Source organism: Coregonus lavaretus (assembly GCF_964263955.1).
Source record: "Coregonus lavaretus genome assembly, chromosome: 37".
Taxonomy (NCBI): Eukaryota; Metazoa; Chordata; class Actinopteri; order Salmoniformes; family Salmonidae; genus Coregonus; species Coregonus lavaretus.
In genome coordinates, this window is record NC_140024.1 from 29,949,616 (window position 1) to 29,969,351 (window position 19,736).

The window sequence follows — 19,736 nt, forward strand, 5'->3', positions numbered from 1 at the left end:
ACTCTGTCAGTGCTGTAACCAGCTAAAGACAATCTTTGGACTGTTTCTATCTTTGGACTGATTTTCATTTTTCTATTTACTGTGTTGAACATGGAGTACAGGAGGACTACCGGGCAGCTGAATTGTACATACAAACTACAAAGACTACATTTGTAGTCCATTTTCTGTGTCCCTTTGTCACCTCTTCTTTGACTTCTATGATGTTGTGTAGTAATGGTGTTTGGCATTAAACTCTCATTTGAATAGACTGAAGCCTTGTCCGTAGTTTCCTTTTAATCCTCTAGGTGGCGTTCAAGTTGCTTGAACACGAGAAATATGGTCTGCATCTGTTTTGATTGGTCAAATCTGATGCCCGTTTCTGCATCCTGGCTGTGGCATTTCTGCATATTAAAGCGATAGGTCACCTAAACTTACAATTAAGTTTAATAATTTTCCTACCTGATGTTTGTCTTGATACAAGCAGATGTTTCTTTAGACATTTCTTTGTCACCAGACAAATTATACAAATGTTGAAATAAATTATACGTATATTGTCTTGCTCTTTTATTGACAATACTGACAAAACACTGTAAATACAAAAAGGAGGATGGATGATGAAAAACATTTGTTTTATTAAAGAGGCAGTTGGCGTGAGAAACAATGTTGTCTAGATACAATTGCGTGTTTGGTCTAGTTACATGAAGCATGGTAAATCTCTAGTGTCTGTTTAATCTGATATATGATGCTATGTTAGGAAATATTGATCTGAAAGTGCAGCTGTACCAAGGAGGGTGCAGCCCATTATGATGGTCCTGGTCGGTCCTGATGCTACGTTCTATTTAATTTCTCGTACGTAAATCCGTGTGCAAACCACGTCGTCTGCCCCAAAGGTCTGAAAAAGAAGGGAGAGGGAAAAACACTCCAATTATCTCAACACAAGTGTTTCTTGCTGTTGTAGATCAGTGTTTGAACCTTCAGATAAGAACACAGGACGATTTTATGTTAATCTCAAATACGACAACTGGTGTCCAGAAGTGGGATAAAAAAAATATTTATTGTTCAAACTCTCATTGTGACAGAATGGAAGACTGCTTTAGCACACAACTGGCTGAGATTTCCTGTCCAAAGACTTTAGTCATTTTGGCACGTGGCAGCTGCTACAGTATCAGTGAATGAATGGGGGGAAATGATAGAGCTGTGTGGGTGGCGGAGGCGCATCGAGCCCCAAAGATTTATGGTACTTTCAGAGGTGCAGCAAGACTGCAACCGAACTTGTGTCAGCACCACAGATCATCATTACCCCAGCACCCAGGGAGGGAGGGAGGAAAGTAAGTATCATTCGGGTTTAAAGAATGGCGTTAAGATGGGGCCATCTGCCGTGTGCAGCGAGTGTCCAGGGAGACATTAACGTGTGATGCGTCAGGGACCATTGGCGTTTTCCAACACAACATGATCAATGAGGCACATTATTGCGAGCAGGAGCAGGCAGACAGCCAGTAGCATTTAACCCCCCTCCACACACACACCTCTCTGGCGGTAAAGGCCTGCACTGGAGAAGGAAAAGCCCCCCTCTTACCTAGGGGATACTCTTCAGTACAACAGCAGGGTAGATAAGAGTTCAGTGTGTCAGTCACGAACACATGCAGTATCAGAATAACTGAAGGCACATTCCCTGCTGCCCGTCCTATTAAACTAAACTAGCCCCCCGAGATTTCGCCAAGCTAATGAACCCATCCTGGACTCCATCCGTCTTACATCACTGGATACAGTAAAGCCAGAACATACGGTCTTCATTACTTTCTTTCCCCCAACAACCCTCTCCTCCCCTCCATCCCTCCTCCCCCCCTCCAACACTCTCCTCTCCTCCATCCCTCTCCTCTCCTCCATCCCTCTCCTCCCCTCCATCCCTCTCCTCCCCTCCATCCCTCTCCTCCCCTCCATCCCTCCTTCCCCCCTCATTGAAAGCTTAATTTCTTCATCTGCTCATAGATGCTTTGACGTGAGCCACCTGCATTTCCGTTTTACTGGCCAGGTCCAGATTCCTTTGTCACCGGAAGGAGAGCAGGCTTGTTTTAGTGGAGGATGAGGTGCTGCCCATTAGCTCCCTGGAGTTAATAAACAAATTGTTCACGGGTGACGTAGTCTGAAATGTAGATCCATTGATGATGGAAAAAACTCTAACTTAGCCTGTGAGTACAACATTCTGGAGGTATGTGGGGGATCAACCTTTCAAGAGGTTTGTGTTTCGATTTGTGGGACCTGGGAAGAAGTGTATCGTGGCACCTTGTTTGTCATCAATAGGTTTTGCCGCATATGGATGGGCAGATGCAGTGCATTGGTGGCTTTCTCCATATTGCGGTAATTCAATAAGAAAAAGTCATGGTTCCCACCTTTGAGACCCTACCAAGTTGAGCATTTGTTGACAACACCACGCCATAGCGAAAAGTCTTTTCCTCCACAGTAAAACACAAGATGATGTGTGCCTAGCGGGAAATATGTTTGACTTTTTAAAAAACACACGTGTCTCACTGACCTCTCCCTCTTTACCAATATTGGCCCAAAATCTGAGCCAACCTCATGATCCCATCTTTAAACAATCAGACAGTTGTCCAACAACAGCCTCACAGACCTATCATATGGCTTATCGGTTCAATATGCACAGAACTACAAACCCTTGAGTTGAAACACACACATTTCATGTTTGCTCAAAGCATCTCCTGTTGCAAAGTCCAAGCATGCTATCCAGAAATGAGTCCCTTACTTAGAGGTTTTCCCCTTGATTTCCCTCTGGGCTTTGTACGAGTCAATAAAGAGGTTATCCTCATCACTTATAAACTGGAATCTAAGGTTATTGGTGCCATTTATTGTTGTCAATCTGGTCTATAAAATTAAAACAGGCCAGAAGTTTACAGAAAGCACATTTTTCTTTTTAATATGAAAGTCAGTGTCGTGAAGTCATCAAGAAGTGTTTTGGACGGATGTAAGGACCTGGTATGTGAGGAGCTTAACAACAAACGTATGTTTGTGCAGTATAATATCAGCCAGTAGCAATACATCAAAGAGAAAGCTTTGAAATCCCTTAGGAACCCTTTCAGAAGTGTTCATAACAGTGACAATAGTTTCTGAGTTGGGCTGTGCAGAGCTAAATTCATCATATGGAGTGCTCTGGTGGAAAAGCTTATCTTAGCTTTGACATCAAGCGTCTGTTTGAATTTACAGTATAATCTCTTGGGGCATAGTATGAGTTGCAGGCCTACTCTCTTTTGGGTTCAGAATGAAGTGTTATCACTAACAGTGTGGGGTACCAGTGCACCAAGTCTGGAACCAACAGGACGCCGCTTCTACCCCCAAGCCAATCGACTGCTAAATAGCTAATCGAATGGCTACCCAGACTACCTGCATTGACCCATTTGTTATGTTTTGCACCAACTCTCTTGCACTGACTCTATGCACACACACTGGACTCTATCACACACTCACACATACTTACACTGACACCCCAACACACACATACACATACACACACACTTTCACACTCACCACATACAGTGAGGGAAAAAAGTATTTGATCCCCTGCTGATTTTGTACGTTTGCCCACTGACAAAGACATGATTAGTCTATAATTTTAATGGTAGGTTTATTTGAACAGTGAGAGACAGAATAACAACAACAAAATCCAGAAAAACGCATGTCAAAAATTTTATGAATTGATTTGCATTTTAATGATGGAAATAAGTATTTGACCCCTCTGCAAAACATGACTTAGTACTTGGTGGCAAAACCCTTGTTGGCAATCACAGAGGTCAGACATTTCTTGTAGTTGGCCACCAGGTTTGCACACATCTCAGGAGGGATTTTGTCCCACTCCTCTTCGCAGATCTTCTCCAAGTCATTAAGGTTTCGAGGCTGACGTTTGGCAACTCGAACCTTCAGCTCCCTCCACAGATTTTCTATGGGATTAAGGTCTGGAGACTGGCTAGGCCACTCCAGGACCTTAATGTGCTTCTTCTTGAGCCACTCCTTTGTTGCCTTGGCTGTGTGTTTTGGGTCATTGTCATGCTGGAATACCAATCCACGACCCATTTTCAATGCCCTGACTGAGGGAAGGAGGTTCTCACCCAAGATTTGACGGTACATGGCCCTGTCTATCGTCCCTTTGATGCGGTGAAGTTGTCCTGTCCCCTTAGCAGAAAAACACCCCCAAAGCATAATGTTTCCACCTCCATGTTTGACAGTGGGGATGGTGTTCTTGGGGTCATAGGCAGCATTCCTCCTCCTCCAAACACAGCGAGTTGAGTTGATGCCAAAGAGCTCGATTTTAGTCTCATCTGACCACAACACTTTCACCCAGTTCTCCTCTGAATCATTCAGATGTTCATTGGCAAACTTCAGACGGGCCTGTATATGTGCTTTCTTGAGCAGGGGGATCTTGCGGGCGCTGCAGGATTTCAGTCCTTCACGGCGTAGTGTGTTACCAATTGTTTTCTTGGTGACTATGGTCCCAGCTGCCTTGAGATCATTGACAAGATCCTCCTGTGTAGTTCTGGGCTGATTCCTCACCGTTCTCATGATCATTGCAACTCCACGAGGTGAGATCTTGCATGGAGCCCCAGGCCGAGGGAGATTGACAGTTCTTTTGTGTTTCTTCCATTTGCGAATAATCGCACCAACTGTTGTCACCTTCTCACCAAGCTGCTTGGCTATGGTCTTGTAGACCATTCCAGCCTTGTGTAGGTCTACAATCTTGTCCCTGACATCCTTGGAGAGCTCTTTGGTCTTGGCCATGGTGGAGAGTTTGGAATCTGATTGATTGATTGCTTCTGTGGACAGGTGTCTTTTATGCAGGTAACAAACTGAGATTAGGAGCACTCCCTTTAAGAGTGTGCTCCTAATCTCAGCTCGTTACCTGTATAAAAGACACCTGGGAGCCAGAAATCTTTCTGATTGAGAGGGGGTCAAATACGTATTTCCCTCATTAAAATGCAAATCAATTTATAACATTTTTGACATGCATTTTTCTGGATTTTTTGTTGTTATTCTGTCTCTCACTGTTCAAATAAACCTACCATTAAAATCTACACCTGTTTACGAAGCATGTGACAAATAATATTTGATCTGTATACATTCTAACATGAACGTCATAAAACTAATTTGATAGACAAATTTGAGATCTTTGAATGAATTCTTTGTGAAAGGAACAATCTATATTTTCAGTATACAAATAGATCAAACTGAGGGGGGCCTGACATGACAGCCTTGCCTACTACCTTTCTCTAGTCCCAAACTTGTTGGTATTGATCCTCACCAGTATGAGTTCATCTCCCCTCAGCTCTCTGGTCCAGAAGGTTCTTGGGCCGTTGCCATCCAGGAGAGTCTGCCTGCAGTACATTTTGCTCTCAGTCTCCCATGTGACCAGGCTCTGTTGATAGGATGCAAATGAAGAGGGTCCATGTCAATACAGCCATGTACTTTCCTGTCCTGGCCATCTTTACCTTTACATTGTATAGGGGCAGACTACCTTTACATTGTATGTGGGCAGAACACCTTTACATTGTATGGGGGCAGACTACCTTTACATTGTATAGGGGCAAAGACTACCTTTACATTGTATGGGGGCAGAGACTACCTTTACATTGTATAGGGGCAGACTACCTTTACATGGTATGGGGGAAGAGACTACCTTTACATTGTATAGGGGCAGATTACCTTTACATGGTATGGGGGCAGAGACTACCTTTACATTGTATGGGGGCACACTACCTTTACATTGTATAGGGGCAGAGACTACCTTTACATTGTATGGGGGCAGAGACTATCTTTACATTGTATGGGGGCAGACCACCTTTACATTGTATAGGGGCAGAGACTACCTTTACATTGTATGAGGGTAGACTACCTTTACATTGTATAGGGGCAAAGACTACCTTTACATTGTATAAGGGTAGAGACATTACCTTTACATTGTATAGGGGCAGAGACTACCTTTACATTGTATAAGGGCAGACACTCCCTTTACATTGTATTGGGGCAGAGACACTCCCTTTACATTGTATTGGGGCAGACTCAGAGACTTTACCTTGCACTTCCTGCCATCTACTGTCTCCTCGTTGAACTCCTGGCCAATGAGGAAGTTGATCTCGGTGGTGCGCACGGTGGTGGAGGTCTTGATGTAGAACTGCTCATCATTCTGCCTGATCTCCACGTGAGGTTTGGACGCCGCGGCGCCAGCGACCTTCCTCAACATAGCATTGACGCCTGTGGGCAAATAACACCTGTCATTACGCTTACTTTAACGGTCATAAGCGCTGCATAACCAATTGCATGTCAGAATGTGTCATTGATCAGTTTTAACTTTGTCAGGTTACGGCAACTGACTGGACACAACCATGACATGCCACTGGGTTGAACCCATGGTGACAATACGGCTTCACAGGGCTACCGTTTGACTTTTACTGACATCTGGTATGTCATGTTAGCAGATTTCATAAGATCCTCATCTCCCATTTCTTTAATTCAAGGATGAGTACAGTTAAATTTCTGTCTCCTCCTGGCGCCATTAATAGGAGAAGGAAAACAATCATGAATTCCACTTGCAAAGGTGTATGTGGTGCTTATTTACAAGAGGAATGAATAGTGGCAGTGTTACCTATTTGTGGCAAAGTCATGGTAGACTGGAAGTTATTGGAGTGAGAGAAGATATCAATAGTGCGCTGTAGGTATTCAGGTTTTTATATACAGAGTTCTCAAGGCAAGCAACCGCAAATGAGATGGTTATCAGCAGATGTTGCAAATATGGGGGGACGCTATGACAAGGTGATGAAAACAAGGAATGCTGGAGTCATTAGCTTTGTTTAGCTCTCCTGCAGACTGATGGATTCCTCCGAGAAAATTTTGTGGAGCTAGTTGGCTCTTCTGTCCCAGTGTTACAGTACAAACAGTTGGATGAGAAAATGTCTGGCTGTTTCCATTCATTCCCAACATGCATATGTTTTCCGAGCTGCTCTCTCTCTCTTTCTCAAATACTGTATCCTTCAGTACTATGAGTCTGATTGCTCTCATTTAAATTACAATCTGTGTACTTGCGTTTCCCAGAGGAGAGGTCAATCATTCCTCCTTTTTCCTCCTCTCATCTCTTTGTTCCACGATGAAAAAACAAAACAATGGCAAAGTTCTGTCCAAGCCAATATCTAGACCTCAGATTAAGTGAGATCTCAGTGCAGTCACAGGAGACGTATTTGAGAAAACAAACACAGTGAATTGTCTCATCTGTTCCACAGCAGCTGGGCTCAACTGTGCAGCATTGGGCTGATCCACCCACACTGCTTTCACTGGAAATAGGACTATTCTAAGGCAGGAAGCTACACGCAAGATCAAGCTTACATGCAATAAGTGATTTGTAATATGTATTACATGTGCACCTGGTGTACATTTTCTATTATGTTTTATACATGCCCAACTCCATTTTTTTGTATATATATGTTTTTGAAAACTGATGTGAAAATGACTTTCGGGAATATCAACCCACGACAACATAAAATGCAGCTCAAATGAACAAGGTACATGGCAAAAATACATGATGGAATTATCCTAAAACTGAGGATATATGCAAAACTCAAAGATGATCAAGATGTGTCACACCCTGTGGCCTTTCCCAATAATTGTTTTCTCAAATATTTCCCCAAATAATAGATCACAGATCAAAATAATGATGGGTTTGGTGGTGAGACACAATAGGGAAACAACAGTTAGGATTTTGAAGTATTTATTCTATCAAATAGCTCTTAATGATAGCAGGTAAGAACTATAGATGTCTTACCAAGGGCTTTGAGTAGTTCGTCAAAATTCTCACTGCTTCTCATTTTCCAAGTGCCTGCGAAATTGGTCATTTTCTTGGGAAGGCTCGGCGTGTACCGGTCTCTCTCTGCCTCTTGATATGCTCTGTCTCCTCTGTTTCTCCTCAGTTCCCTGTCCCACTATCCCTCCCCTACACTCTCCCTTTCACCCTCCCTCCTTTTCTCTCTCTCTCTGTAATAACCCATCACAGCATGCTCCTCTCTCTCTCTCAAGTCCTGAAAGAGAGTCAGTGAAATGTCCTCCTCTTAATGACCATTGTAAATGACAGATGGACAGGGGTTCAGGTGGTCCAGTTTCAAGCCTGCAAAATAAATAGGACAAATAGGGCATTTAAATGGAACAACTCCATAGAAGAGAACCATGGATGTCACCATCACAGCAATACAATAATGTGTTGAATGCAATTATGGTTTCCAATATAAACCAATATTGTAGTTGGGATAAGATCTAAGATCTTTCTTCGATAAACGATGGGAGTCAATGTCCATCTAAAGATGGGATTCCTAGGGAACCGTCTCTTTGAGGGTGGATATAGACGTTCATCCCATTGACAAGCCCTCTCTCTCCCTGGCTACAGCTAAGGATCAGACTAAACATGCATTCAATTCATCCCAAGCAAGAAACTCACTGAAACAGCCCCCCAACACAGAATGAGAGGCCCCGATAGCTTCACTCACACCCCCTCCCATCACGTCTGATTTGTTCTCTTTCTGATGGCTCTTCATCAATCTCTTTGACAAAGTGGCTTCCAGACAGCGGTGGATAATTAATGTATAGAGCAGAGCAGGGAGCACTCTGTCATCCCTCCAGGAAGTGTCGCGTTAAAAAGGCTCCCATCTAGTTCCCTATGCATGCTCGTCCACCACAGTTTGTCTCATCAATCAATAGATTTGTCTTTAGTCTTTGGGTGGTGTTTTTCTTTGAACACACAGAGAGCGGTAGGGGAAAGAAAAACAGAGATGGTTTGATTTTGTGTTAAGCGTTGAATGAATGATCCTTTCACGAGGTTCGTGATGCAGCTTTGTTTTAGTTTTTTTAGTGAGTGAACTTATTTCATTATTACTATCATGCTGTGAGGGGAAAAATACACATTAAAGGGATAGTTAACTGATTTTCCATTCTTTGATAAACATTTTCTAACTTTGAAAGTACTCTGCTGGTCGTGACGAGACAATCCATAGACATTTGAATGACAAAATATATTTTTTAAATGTATGGGTGACAGTTTAGTCAAGATGTTCATCCCCTCTGAAATCTGTATCACTTTCATATCTGCCTCACTGTTACAGATACGCTAGCCATGTTGCACACTTTGGACTATGAAGTAGTTAACCACACTCTTAAAAAAAGAAAAAAGGTTAAGAACCCAAAAGGGTTATATCACTTGCTTCACCTTTAGGGGCGCAATAGAACCCTTTTTGGTTCTATATAGAACCTTTTTTTCCCTAAGACTGTATATTGGATTTAAACGAAATGGACCCTATCCATCTCACCGACCAACTAGCAACAAAGATACATGACCTTGTGTGTCAGAACGTCACCTCCAAATAGACATGCTAAGGCCCCCCAGTCATAAGAACATCTAGGAGACATTAGCCATTCAGAGCAGTGAATCGCATTGTCCTCTCCCAAAATGTCTGCTAGCCCAACGTGGACCCTTTCAAAACCCTGGGGCTTTTTCTACGGACTCCTAAAGGACTATCTTAAAGACCCCCTCCATCATTCTCTTAATGGTAATTTCTCATGCGTAACCTTAGTCATGGCAGAACAACGCAAGGTGAGTGGCATCCAATCGGGATGTTGTAATTACCCAAGTTAGTGAAACACTGCCACATAAAACCATCAAAGAAACTTGGGTCGTATTCATTAATGCAAGTAGTCTCTCCATATTTCTGTCCTTTTTCCTTCCATTTGGTTTCAAGTGAATGTCCATTATGTTGGAGCCATGTGATGTGACCATAGCTGATGTTTTAAACGAGCCACTCGGCTGTCACTGTGTAGACAACAGAACACACTTTGTTAAACAGCAAGCCTGTGTGCTACCTGGATTCCTTTTTTATAGTTTTTCTGATAAAGTTGGATATTAACATTCCAGGCAGTAGCCTATATATTTTGAATGTGCTTGCTTATTGCCTTCTTTGAAGTCCGATGACAGTCCCTACTCACCCTAGGGGGGTATGGATTTACAAAACAAGCCTCTAAAGAGGGTAGCCTTATTTCCCATATGAAGTGCCCTTTCCAATACATTTTTTATTTTTTTTGTCATTTAGCAGACGCTCTTATCCAGAGCGACTTACATGAGCAATTAGGGTTAAGTGCCTTGCTCAAGGGCACATCGACAGATTTTTCACCTAGTCGGCTCGGGGATTAGAACCAGTGACCTTTCGATTACTGGCACAACGCTCTTAACCACCTGCCGTCCAATACATGACAGAGTATTTGAGACAGAAATACTAATGTACATTTGACATTTTAGTCATTTAGCAGACGCTCTTATCCAGAGCGACTTACAGTTAGTGAGTGCATAAATTTTTTCATACTGGCCCCCGTGGGAATCGAACCCACAACCCTGGCGTTGCAAGCGCCATGCTCTACCAACTGAGCTACAGGAGGCCTACAATGTACATAAATTAACCTAGAAGGCAAGATCTAAACTACACTGAACAAAAATATAAACGCAACATGTAAAGTGTTGGTCCAATGTTTCATGAGCTGAAATAAAATATCCCAGAAATGTTTCATACACACAAAAAGTGTATTTCTTTAAAATGTTGTGCACAAATTTCTTTACATCCCTGTTACGGAGCATTTCTCCTTTGCCAAGATAATCAATCCACCTGACAGGTGTGTCATATCAAGAAGCTGATTAAACAGCATGATCATTACAATAAAAGGCCACTCTAAAATGTGCCGTTTTGTCACACAACACAATGCCACAGATGTCTCTAGTTTTGAGGGAGCGCGCAATTGGCATGCTGACTGCAGGAATGTCCACCAGAGCTGTTGCCAGATAATTTAATGTTAATTTCTCTACCATAAGCCTCCAACATCGTTTTAGAGAATTTGGCAGTATCTCCAATTGGCCTCCATAGATTAGGGCCTTATGAATTTATTTCAATTGATTGATTTCCTTATATGAACTGTAACTCAGTAAAATCTTTGAAATTGTTGAGTTTATATTTTTCTTCAGTATAGTTTGAACCTTTGCTTTGCTATTGTCCAGAGAAATATGAATGTGAAAATCTTTTTTCAATAAATAACATCAGAACATTTTCTTTTAAGACAATAATATTGAGAAATTCAAAGAAATGTACATTGTGCAACTACACGTTTGAGCTGGAAGTGATGAAGTTAATACACAGATTACACTCAGAGGTTTACTACCACAATACACAAAGTGACATGCCTTGTCTTGTTCTCTGCCTGGAGTCCTCATCTCACATCACTTCCTTTAAAGAGCAGTTTACTGCTGGTCCTGCACACTAAAAACAAATCCCTCCCAAAGTACCAGCCCTGAAACCATCAAAAAATTAATTTACTGAATATTTTAAAACTACAACAGTTAGCATTTCACAATTGGCCAACAACCTTGATTGTTCAGTACAATATTAGTTGAATATTGCTAATATTGTCACAGCAGCAATGCTAAATACCAGGGTTCAAACTATTGAATACTGGAGTTGAGGTGAAGACATTAATTGGAAACAATGTGCTTTAACAGTATAATTTACAGCATCACGTCTTTTTTTATTCACAATAAGATGGCTGCCCTAAACACAGCACAGTTACATGTACTACTAATATCATCATTTTATCATTTAAATCTACCCTCCATAGCCTGGATTTCTGTTAAATAGTGTGACTCTACCAACTTCTTTATTTTGTACTCGGAGTAACCTTGTCCGACCCCAGGCTCAATTGCTAGAGAGCTGGCTGGGTGGACGAGATTAGGTTGGCAGGACTAAAGGGGAGGGTCTTCGCAAGTGCAAAGTCAAAGAAGAGGAACATGTGCCCTAATTGGTTGTTTTGTCATGTGTGTTTGAGCTGAAATTGTGTATGCAATTTGCTGTTGCTACCTCCTAGGACTAAACCTGATAAAGGCTAGAGGGCAGCTTTAAACAGATTTAAGTTGATCTATCCTATTACTAAGACAGTAGAAATACATTAGGAGTGATGGATCAGTTCAGTGTTTATGCCTGTTGAAAAACAAATGACAACGAATCCCTGAAGGAACCAACTAGTGCTGAGCGATTAGTGCTTTTTGAGGTCGGTTCAATAATAAAAAAATCTATGCATTATGTGTGTTGAATGCTTTACCACAGAATAAAACAATTAAAAGTCCCATGATGGTAGTGACTGCCCATTACTGCTTATCACGTATTAACCATCATTTATTCACATTACTTTAATGAAATATTTCAGTTGTTGTGTATATTTCATTTGTTTTATTTGATGACTTTATTATTTCATTCCAAGTAATCTCATCTCTATAGAGCTGCTGCCTATGCTGTCTGACTAAATCACTATTTCAGTAGTTCTTCAAAGTAAATAAGGCATACTTTTATGACTGCTGAATACCAACTATAAATCTTAGATGATGTATTTCCAGGTAGATGCCTCACTACGCAACTGCTCTCTATTCCTCCCAATCACGTTCTTCTGTCTCTTCTCTCCCTCTCACACCGGACAAGTAGGCGCGCAATGGATTATGGTCACTGTAGTTAATTACCATGTTTTCTGCGCTAAACTATGTAGAATATTGGCCTGTTGGATACTGCAAAAATCGCACAGTTTGGGCTTGATCTGATTTATCTCTAGAGAAACTGCATATAGCGCTCAGACAAAAACGAACAAAATGGAATTCAAATAATTGAACAGACATCGATCAATTAGTTGTTTAAAAAACGAAAAATAACCGACATTTCGGTTAATCGCTCGGCACTAGAACCAACATGAGGGTGTACCAGTCACAAATTACACATTCTAATGACATCAAATCTCAAACTACTGTTCCTTCATTCACTCACAACGTAAGATAAAAATCCCCACCAATTCACACTAAAAGGCAACAGTAGTTTAAAAGGCAAACAAAATAATTAGGACAAGGAAGCCATTAAGGAATAGGAGCAGGCAGATCTTATCGGCCCAGTTCCATTTCAGTCCCTGGGCCAATATTGTGCTCTATTGCTATCACCTATGCAGTGGTGAGGTCAGGGGAGGTCAAGAGGCCGAATTGGAACCAGGGCCGCAGCAACCATGTCCAATCCCAAATCAATCCGTGTCCCTTACCCCCTATGATTGTATATATAATGCGGTGAAAATTCAAGTGGGAAATGTGTAGCTATTACCATATTGTTAACACCTATCCCCTAATCCCCTCACCAGGGCATAGAGGGTATGGGTTAGGGGTCGGTTTGGGATTGGGTGCTAATGTCCTCTACCAGTGTCTAGAGTCGACCAGCTCCGGTCGCAAGCTCACTCTCTTGAGGGTTTCGTAGCCCACGACCATAACGATGGCGGTGGGAATGGAGGATATGATGCGTGCAGACAGCCCTTTGGTCATCCCCCAGAATCCCTCCTCTGCCAGCAGGTGTTTGAACGTCTCGATGACGGAGGTCCTGCCTTCAACCTGTCACACACATACAAGGCTGTTGTTACAAAGGTATTTATCCATGTACATTTTTTTTTTGTAAAATTCTATTTTCTATTCCAGGATTTAGACCCTGGGTAGGCAATTCTGGTCGTGGAGTGCAACAGACACTGAAGGATTTTATTGAATCAAAAAAATATATAATGTGCCTGTGGCACTCCAAGACCAGGGTTGCCTATCCCTGATTATACACTGTGCCAGTGTGCCACTAAAATCTATTAGAGAAAACAGTGGACCCAATGATGGCCACACGTGGCTATCCAAACAGACCCTTTACATTCCACCAGTACATTTAGCTGAAGTTGCACTCTACCTGCACTCTAGCTCTGACCACATCCATGGGGTTGGTGACAGTGGATGCAGTCGCAGCAGCTAGTGGTCCGGCCATGGCTTGGAGTAGTAGATGAGGGCAGTCACTGGGCGCCATTTTGGATAGCTGTTCTGTGAAACGTTGTGGAAGATTTGTGCTTTGAAATGCTCCTTATAGACAATGTATGTTGACTATATGGACTGTATATGGACTATAATTATTATAAGAGATGATTAATCTCCAACCCTTCTTGAAGAAAATAGTAATAATAACATTAAGGACAGGTTTCCCGGATTAAGCCTCCTCCAGGACTCAAAGCATGCTCAATGAAGTGCTTTTGTCCAGGACTAGGCTTAATCTGTGTCCGGGAAACCGGTCCTGGGATAAATATCCTTGTAAACAAACACTCCTTTATACCTGCGTAAAAGTGATAAAAAGGCCACCAGACCGCACTATTTGGGATGTATGTTAGAAGGGAGGCCACATATCCCCTGTAGAAGCCTCGGAAGCCGTCGGCCGCAAAGATCTGAGCAATCATGTTCCTGGTTTGGCCAAACGCCATTTTGGTCTTCCCGTCGGCCTCCGTTTTCAGCTTGACCCGGAAGCGAGTCAGGTGCTTCCCTTGGCCCTGCATCATCAGCTGTTGGGAAATCACGTCTATGGGGACAGTGATGGTTTGGGCGACCAGGGACGCCGTGCCACCCGCCACCAGAGACTTGACGGTATTGTCCTTGGAATAGTTGGAGACATATTTCCTCACCAGCTCGTAGGTGGTGATGTAAGCCTGGCCCGATATGAGGGTGAAGGTGTTGACCATGAAGCCACGGTAGAGGCCCCGCACGCCCTCGGTCCGCAGGATCTTGAAGAAGGCATCGAAGGTCCCGTTGTAGAGCGACTTGCCCTTCTGCACTTGCAGTCTGGTGCGGATGAGGGTGGCCGGATAGACGGTGGCCCGGATGGTCATGGTCATGAATACCCCGAAGGAGTAGAACTTCCTCTTGTCCAGGTCCTCCCATTCAATGATCTGGATGTTCCTCTTCTGTTGCATTCTACCTCTCTGGAGAGCCCCCTCATCAGACTAGCCTCTACCTGGGGAAATACAGACCACACAACACTGTCAAAGGTTTTCTTCCACGAGGTTGCACAACATTGGAAGTCTTGAATGTACTCCAATTTGTCAACCGTTTCTCCACAACGTAGTACAACATCAAATGTTATTTGTCACATATGCGTGTTTAGTAGATGTTATTGCGGGTGTAGCGAAATGCTTGTGCTTCTAGCTCCGACAGAGCAGTAATATCTAACAAGTAATATCTAACCATTTCACAACATTTACCCAATACATATACCCAATAATTTCACAACATATACCCAATACATTTTATATATTGAATGTGCATCGACTTGTAATGAATTCTAGATGGCACTAGTCCCCTGTAGCTCAGTTGGTAGAGTATGGCGCTTGCAACGCCATGGTTGTGGGTTCGTTTCCCACGGGGGGCCAGTATGAAAATGTATGCACTCACTAACTGTAAGTCGCTCTGGATAAGAGCGTCTGCTAAATGACTAAAATGTAAAATGTCTGAAGTCTGTACCAGTATCATGACAATGGTTCACAAACTACTACATCAGAAAACAAGGCCTGAGCGATGTCTAAACTGACTGGGTTTGTGTTAGGAAGGATCAAAGGTCAAACATACACTGTACTGCTTCGTAGCAGTCATGACCATGTTATCAAATGCCTGACAAGGTAAAAACAGGTCGTACATTGATGGGGGGAGCTTCAATGTGTTCTATACAGCTGAAGTAGCTATGCTATGCGCTAACATTACAAGATACTGCTAGTTGCAGGTCACAGGACACAATGTTCCCTACGCCAAAGCCTATTGTCAATCGCGCAATCCGGAAATAACAATGCTAACTAACAATGCATAGGTTGAATACTTGTGCATGTGTAAACAGTAGGTTAGACTGTAGGTAGTCACAAATTAGCTAGTTAGCTAATAATAATGCAGCTAGCCAGCTATGCGTTGGTTGATGTCCTTGCTAGCAAGCAGGCTAACAGTGAACTATTTTAAACAAGCAAACGTTAACTTACCTCGTTGGACAAATGTCTATCAAAATATTATGTCCATAGTCAGACATAGTAATGTCATATCCGCAAGTGAGTAAAGCGATAACGAATTTAGAGATATCTGTCCGGGTTATGATTCGATTTTATGTTGTCAAACTAAACCAGAGAGGAAGAGGCGAAGCGAGAGGGATAACTGAGCAAAACATTTGTCTGCTCCAGCAGGTGGCGTTTTTTAGTTTTTTTTAGCTCACCAAGCGAGGGGGTTTTGTAATAATTCAACTTTTCTCCTCCACTGTACTGCGCTACCACAGAGAGACACCACCTTGACGATAGATGGCGCTACAGTATTTTCTTAGACCAGTTCTTTGCCAATGAGAAAGCATTTTCTAAACTCTATGGCCCGTGTGTCAGACCAAGAATAAGCAAGACTAAGCAAGAATAAGGCCGTGACCTCGACGATTTTCCTTCAAAATGAAAGTCCCGCAATGAAAAATAATACAAATGGTCGAAATTCGTAACATTTTATGAGGAAATGTTAATAATTTTTGTATAATAATAATAATCAACTTTAGAAAACACTTTAAAATCCCATTGTTAATTAGCCTATTTGTATTGCATGATGTTCAGTATGTTTTTCATATTGAACATTCTGCACCGTAGTACACAACTTCATGTACATTGTGTCGCAGTAAAAGGGAGGGGGGTCCATTCTACTCAGGAGCACTTTTAGTTTCCAAATCCACCGTTTGTGCCGCGTTCAAAACAACTGGAAACTCGGAAATCTCCGACTTCCGAGCGTTCAAAATAAATGGAACTCGGGAAAAAAATTGCTCAGACTGGGAAAAATCGTTTTAAACAGTCATCCAACTCAGAATTCCAACTCGGGAATTCGGGCCTCTTTCTAGATCTCCGACTTTCCAATCTGAAGATCACTGACTTCATGATTTGACCAAGTTTTTTTCAGAGTTCCCAGTTGTTCTGAACGCAGCATCACACCCAGAGGAGCGTCACTGCTAATTTGGCCCTTAAAGTGGCCAATCATCTTAAATCCAATCGTTTTTTTCATACTGGAAATACATATTGCACCGTACACAACTATCTGTACGTTGTGTTGCAGTAAAAAGGAGGTCCATTCTACTCAGGGGCACTTCTAGTTTCCCCATCCACAGACTTTACAGTGCAGTGTGGTCGGTGCCTTTAAGATGAGGGAGGACGTTTTTTAATTTTATTTTATGAGCATGGCTTTATTTCTATTACAGCATATTGGATGACTGTCATTCATATTCCATTCACCCAGCTCAATGTAACATCGATAGGTTTAGGTTACTACATGATACTCAAAGTTTCCCTATACCCATCATGAGGTTGCTACAACCTGGTCTACGAATGAAATTTTACAACGTAAGTGCACAGGTCGAGAGAAATTTGCGTAATCTAGGTGACAGACAGTTACACATTCAATACCGCCTTGCACATTCTTGCCTGCATCTAGCTGATCTAGGTTGTAATCATTAGTCCAACAGTTGCAAACGAGATTCTATTGGACAAATTCAGGTATGTTTGTTCCGTTTGCTTCCGTTTAAGAAACGTTCTTCAACCGAATCGGCGGAATGAATACACCCCTGATCACACACACACACACACAAACTACCAGCCACATATAAACCACATTATCACTTTTCTCATTGTATATATAATTCCTTCTCGCATCTACGCTCTCTCCTCCTCTCACCTTTTCTCTTCGCTTGTGGACTTCAGTGCACAATACAACAGCTGTCTGTGACCAGCCGAAAAAACCTTTCCCAAGCTAAACTTTCATATCAAAACCGCTAACGGCTACACACAGGCTACATCCTTTTCACCATATTAACGTCATAGTCAACATAGCTACTACAACGCATGTTTAACCCAATCATGCAGCACAGTGTACAGCAAGCTGTTTAGCAGTTACACAGGCGGGCCCGGTCGCAATAAATTACTAAAACCAAAAGCTTACTGTTAGAAATTGCGTAATTCAAATCTGGTATTGGAATAAGAATCAAGAGATCTTCAATCCAAGCTCAATTTATTATATGCAAAATGTATGTATGATAAGTATGAAGGTTCGTATATGCGGGTCCACTGAAATACCACGCAGGGCACTCAGTTAACTAGAATTATTGTTTACAGATTCTTTCTCAAACACTCTGACAGAAAGCCTCCACCTCTTCTGTTGGCCAACCAGAGCAAAGGACTGAGTGTGGTCCAGACTCCATTCAGCCAATCCGTTGGCGCAGGGGTTGGTCCCAACTCCTCGGCACTCCATTTGTTGCCAGGCATAGTTGCTATGATAATAACCTGCGGAGTCAGCACCGAAAAGACACCATTCCACTGTACTCCATGTTCAAGGACAGTTTCACAGACTACAAAGAGAGAGTGTTCGCATCTGCAAGAAACACAAGTCTTATCTGTCCTACCCCCAACGTTCCCCACATGAATAACAGCCTGTTATGTGAAACAATCTATATCAGTACAGTTCATTAATGCATTCCTTCCAAGCTATCCATCACATACAGATCCAATTATGATAAAAATAGAACCCAACAATTCCCCCTTTTGACGCCCTCTAGGGTGTCACTCATTAAAATACAATACAAACAAAAATAAACACTTTTATTAATAGACAATTTGATAATAAAAGTCCTTCAGTCCTTCCATCTACACCCAACTTGCAAACGGTTGGCCACAAGTCACCCAGGCACTTCAAACCTTCACATAAGGAAAGACAAACATTCTCAATGGTTAACTTGATTAATAAAGCATAAAACACAGGATTAATAGAACACAAAACATAAGATTATTAAAACATAAAACACCAACAGGGAAGTAAATTTTGGCCCCCTTTAGACACCCTCTAGAGTGTCACTCCACCAAGCCTGGTAGGTCATATCCTTCATTCCTTAGGTCGGAGTCCGGGATTGGGCCGTATCTCACCATCTGTTTGGAAACCACCTTCTCCATCTCCTTTTCTCACCAACCCTCAGACACAGGAAATAAAACAACATCCACAAAGAACAAGTCTACCCATAGAAGCTATAACTTCACCCAGAATAGTCACAACAATAGTTTTCCATTTACCAAATATGTTATCAAACCAACCGTTTATGGAGCTATCAATACCAGAGTTCTCAACCAGTTCGTTCGCCAGCGTGGTGATGGTCACTCAAGCGCTTTGGTCACGGGCCCGTCCGGTGCTATGTTGTTGGAGATGAAAGTACAGCACATATATCCAAACAGAACACAAACCCCGTCCCGCTCAGCCAAAAGCATATCTAAAGCTATTATATTCTGCCATGCCATTAAGCTAGTTGCCGCTGTCTGCTCAGCTAATCCCTTTATTGCATCACGAGTGTGGTTTATAAATCTTTTGCTGGTTATATTAAATATAATTTATCCAATCTACATTTTTATTAATTGTTGACCACCAGAAAATACTTGATTCAAACCCAGCTGCGATCTGATTCCTAGCTTTGAATTGTTCTGGAACCCCTCGGGGTACTGCTATCCCATCAATATATATCCTTTCATCAAAGGATCCCAGGAGGAGGTCCTACTTTCTATGTGACAACTCACCAGTCTCTGACACGTTTGATTGTTTGCGTATGTAGGTGAGTTCACAATCAGTTATCACCACACAACCATCAGATGTCAGCTCGGGCCTGGTATTGGTTCCTAAAATCCTCTGGCTGCAACAAAGAGGAGAGATTAGTCATGGTCTCTTTTAGTTGTGATATTCTCTGTGTGGGAGCAGGAGCTAAGAGGCCCTACCCTGTATCCTATCTTACTAGTCCTAGAAAAACAATTAGAATCCCCTGTGATTTCAAACTGAG

At 42.3% G+C, this 19,736-nt stretch overlaps 2 protein-coding genes across 2 annotated transcripts; both read right to left on the reverse strand.

Moving 5' to 3' along the window:
• Positions 1–807: 807 nt before the first annotated feature.
• Positions 808–7,865, reverse strand: LOC311111179 (cellular retinoic acid-binding protein 1-like; the record flags this gene model as incomplete). Its single annotated transcript, XM_084153872.1, has 4 exons — positions 808–871; positions 5,285–5,398; positions 6,056–6,234; positions 7,796–7,865. 4 exons carry the CDS (start codon positions 7,863–7,865, stop codon positions 815–817), a joined length of 420 nt encoding a protein of 139 aa, XP_084009998.1. The 3' UTR covers positions 808–814.
• A 3,676-nt stretch (positions 7,866–11,541) lies between these two features.
• On the reverse strand, positions 11,542–16,198 carry LOC311111711 (solute carrier family 25 member 44-like). The gene is made up of 4 exons (XM_084154514.1): positions 15,892–16,198; positions 14,211–14,882; positions 13,797–13,924; positions 11,542–13,462 (listed from the first exon to the last, which is right to left on the reverse strand). Exons 2-4 carry the CDS (start codon positions 14,839–14,841, stop codon positions 13,271–13,273), a joined length of 951 nt encoding a protein of 316 aa, XP_084010640.1. The 5' UTR covers positions 14,842–14,882; positions 15,892–16,198; the 3' UTR covers positions 11,542–13,270.
• Between the last annotated feature and the right edge of the window lie 3,538 nt (positions 16,199–19,736).